We start from the raw sequence: 3,561 nt of genomic DNA on the forward strand, positions 1-3,561 counted from the left end.
AGAAAGATTCATATACCATGGGTGACATTCTTCATTAGTAGCTATGGAGTCAAAAGGTTTAATAAATTTGATTTAAAACTTGCAAACCCATGAAATAAATAAATTTACAGTAAATAAAGAATTGTATTCAAGATTTCAAGGGATAATTAAACCGAAAAATTGCAATATAGTACACAAGCGGAAAAAGGAAAAACCGAGTCTTAAAGGAAAATCAAATATAAACGGTATGGGTAGTTGATTTTTAAAATAGAATTTGTGTTTTGGGTCCATAAATATCAATAACGGGCTCTAAGCTATAACAATTTAAAAAAGAAAAAAGAGAAAAGATACAACAGAGAGAAAGAAGAGAACACAACACCGGATCCGCAAATTCACCAACTCCAAACCCACAATCCCCTATATATACCCACTCCCATTTCCCCACTCTCTTCGCTCTCCGCCTCTCAACTAAGTCAGTCACACACTCTCTTCTCTTCTTTTTCTCTTCATTTTCTCGCGACCATGTCTCTGTCCGTAGAGAAGACCACAAGCGGCCGCGAGTACAAGGTCAAGGACCTTTCTCAGGCTGACTTCGGCCGTCTCGAGATCGAGCTGGCGGAGGTTGAGATGCCCGGACTCATGGCCTGCCGGACTGAGTTCGGCCCATCCCAGCCCTTCAAGGGCGCCAGGATCACTGGCTCCCTCCACATGACCATCCAGACCGCCGTCCTCATTGAAACCCTCACCGCCCTCGGCGCTGAGGTCCGCTGGTGCTCCTGCAACATCTTCTCCACCCAGGACCATGCCGCCGCTGCCATCGCACGTGACTCCGCCGCTGTCTTTGCCTGGAAGGGAGAGACTCTCCAGGAGTACTGGTGGTGCACTGAGAGGGCTCTTGACTGGGGCCCCTCCGGCGGACCTGACCTCATCGTCGACGACGGTGGTGACGCCACTCTCCTCATCCACGAGGGTGTCAAGGCTGAGGAGCTTTACGAGAAGACCGGTCAGCTCCCTGACCCTGCTTCCACCGACAACGCTGAGTTCCAGATCGTGCTCACCATCATCAGAGATGGCTTGAAGACCGATCCACAGAGGTACAGAAGGATGAAGGAAAGGCTTGTTGGTGTCTCGGAGGAAACCACCACCGGTGTCAAGAGGTTGTACCAGATGCAGGCCAATGGAACTCTCTTGTTCCCTGCCATCAATGTCAATGACTCTGTCACCAAGAGCAAGGTCAGTTTTCTTTTATCGAATGTCTTTTGTTTTTCTCGTGTTTTTTGAATTTTTGGATTCAGATCTGCTTCTAGTTTTCGTGCCGTTTGGGGTTTAGGGTTTGGATCTGGGGGCTTTGGTGTGCTTTGTTTTTTAATTGAAGTCAGATCTGTTAGTATGTGATGGTATTTCTTCAGTTATGTGATGTTTAAGATACAACTATTTTGGATCTGTTAGCTGTTTGATAAATGTCCTCAAAGAAGTTTGGAGATTTTAGCTGTTGATTTGTGTGTCATTTAATTTAATAACATTGAATTAGTTTAGTAAGGGACAGTTGTTGAAAACAACCGAGTGGGTCACTGGATCTATTGAGTAGTAACATGAATGTGCTTTTTATGCGTCATTTTCTCTGGTTTGTGGATCTAACGGAGTTTCTTTGATTCATGGTTTGTGACAGTTTGACAACTTGTATGGGTGCCGCCACTCCCTCCCCGATGGTCTCATGAGGGCTACTGATGTCATGATTGCCGGAAAGGTTGCCGTTGTTGCCGGTTACGGAGATGTCGGCAAGGGTTGTGCTGCTGCTTTGAAGCAGGCCGGTGCTCGCGTCATTGTGACTGAGATCGATCCAATTTGCGCCCTACAGGCTCTCATGGAAGGTCTTCAGGTCTTGACCCTTGAGGATGTTGTCTCTGAGGCTGATATCTTCGTCACCACCACCGGTAACAAGGACATCATCATGGTTGACCACATGAGGAAGATGAAGAACAATGCCATTGTCTGCAACATTGGACACTTTGACAATGAGATCGACATGCACGGTCTTGAGACATATCCTGGCGTGAAGCGCATCACCATCAAGCCCCAAACCGATAGATGGGTGTTCCCCGAGACCAACACCGGCATCATTGTGTTGGCTGAGGGTCGTTTGATGAACTTGGGTTGTGCCACGGGACACCCAAGTTTCGTGATGTCTTGCTCATTCACCAACCAGGTCATTGCACAGCTTGAGTTGTGGACGGAGAAGAGCAGTGGCAAATATGAGAAGAAGGTGTATGTTTTGCCCAAGCACCTCGATGAGAAGGTGGCCGCACTCCACCTTGGCAAGCTTGGAGCCAAGCTCACCAAGCTTTCCCAATCACAAGCTGATTACATCAGTGTTCCAGTGGAGGGTCCATACAAGCCTCCTCATTACAGGTACTAAGGAAGAAGATCAAGATTTGTTGAGAGAAGAAAAGGAGAAAAACAATGTTTTGTGGATCGAATTTGATTGTTTCATTTTGCATTTTGGGGACTTTCATTATTACACATTTTGGATTTGTGGTTAGATGAGTGGTAGTCTTCTAATTCTAGTAGGGTTTCTTGTGTTGTTTCGGAGGGGAGGGTTAAGGGGGAAGGGTAGAATCTCCATTGCTTTCTCTGGAAAGAGAACAAATGGGTTTGGTTTTGAATAAGGCTGTGGGTTGGGGGTTGTGTTCATTCTTCTTTAGTAGCTCATATATCCGTGTTTCGATCCACTTTTTCAATATATCAAAAGAAAATAAGAAAAAAAATGAACAAAAGATTTTCTTTGCCCTTGCAATTTTTTTTTTCTTTATTCAGTGCATAAATTAGAGTTCAAGTTCTCAATTAGTTTCCGCTAAGGATTAGTCCATAAAACAATCTTTCTAGTATATGAAAAATGTACGTTAATGTCGAATATATATGGCAAACGTTAATGTACGTTTTGGTGAAGAGATAGGTAAGCGAAAGAAAAAGGGGTTCGTTATATTTTTTGTTCCCTTAGTTTAATTGATGTGTCAAACCAATTTAAATTGCTGAGACTAGTTTATTCATGTTGAACTCTGAATAAATCGTCAAAAACTCAATGAAGGTGAGTGGGCAAAGGAAGTACGTAATGGGAGTTGCTGTGCAAATTTTTAAGATTTTTTAGCCAAGTTTTTATTGTGTTTGGTTTTTTTGTACACTTCCAAATGTACATTTGAATATGGTAAACTCTTTTTGCTTTTCAACTGAAAATCTCTTTTTTTTTATTAATCTCAATTTAACCAATAACATGATAGAAAAATAAGAGAATAATATATCATTTTAGAGAAGGAAAAACGTTTGGTTTTCTCCCTTATGTAAGTGGAAATCCTCTCAATTCTTCATTAATCTTCCATATATGCACTTTTTTAAGCAAAACAAGCTAATCCTTTTCAAAGTTCATATTAAGCAGTCCTACATTAGTACATCTAGTTTGGGAGAACAATAGATATTCCCATATTGTAATAGTATTTGAATTTATTCTTTTCCATTTTTTAAGAGATATTTGAAAATAATAAAATTTCATCACACATAAAGTAGCTGATTGTCCTGTGATTCCTGTAT

The 3,561-nt window shown here is 42.0% G+C and overlaps 1 protein-coding gene across 1 annotated transcript; it reads left to right on the top strand.

The window, feature by feature from the left end:
• LOC107629428 (adenosylhomocysteinase) lies at window positions 447–2,765 on the top strand (the record flags this gene model as incomplete). Its single annotated transcript, XM_016332220.2, is given in 2 exon segments — window positions 447–1,212; window positions 1,649–2,765. Coding segments are annotated over 2 exon segments (1,458 nt in total). The 3' UTR covers window positions 2,396–2,765.

Source organism: Arachis ipaensis, chromosome B03, assembly GCF_000816755.2.
Source record: "Arachis ipaensis cultivar K30076 chromosome B03, Araip1.1, whole genome shotgun sequence".
In the NCBI taxonomy this organism is placed as follows: domain Eukaryota; kingdom Viridiplantae; phylum Streptophyta; class Magnoliopsida; order Fabales; family Fabaceae; genus Arachis; species Arachis ipaensis.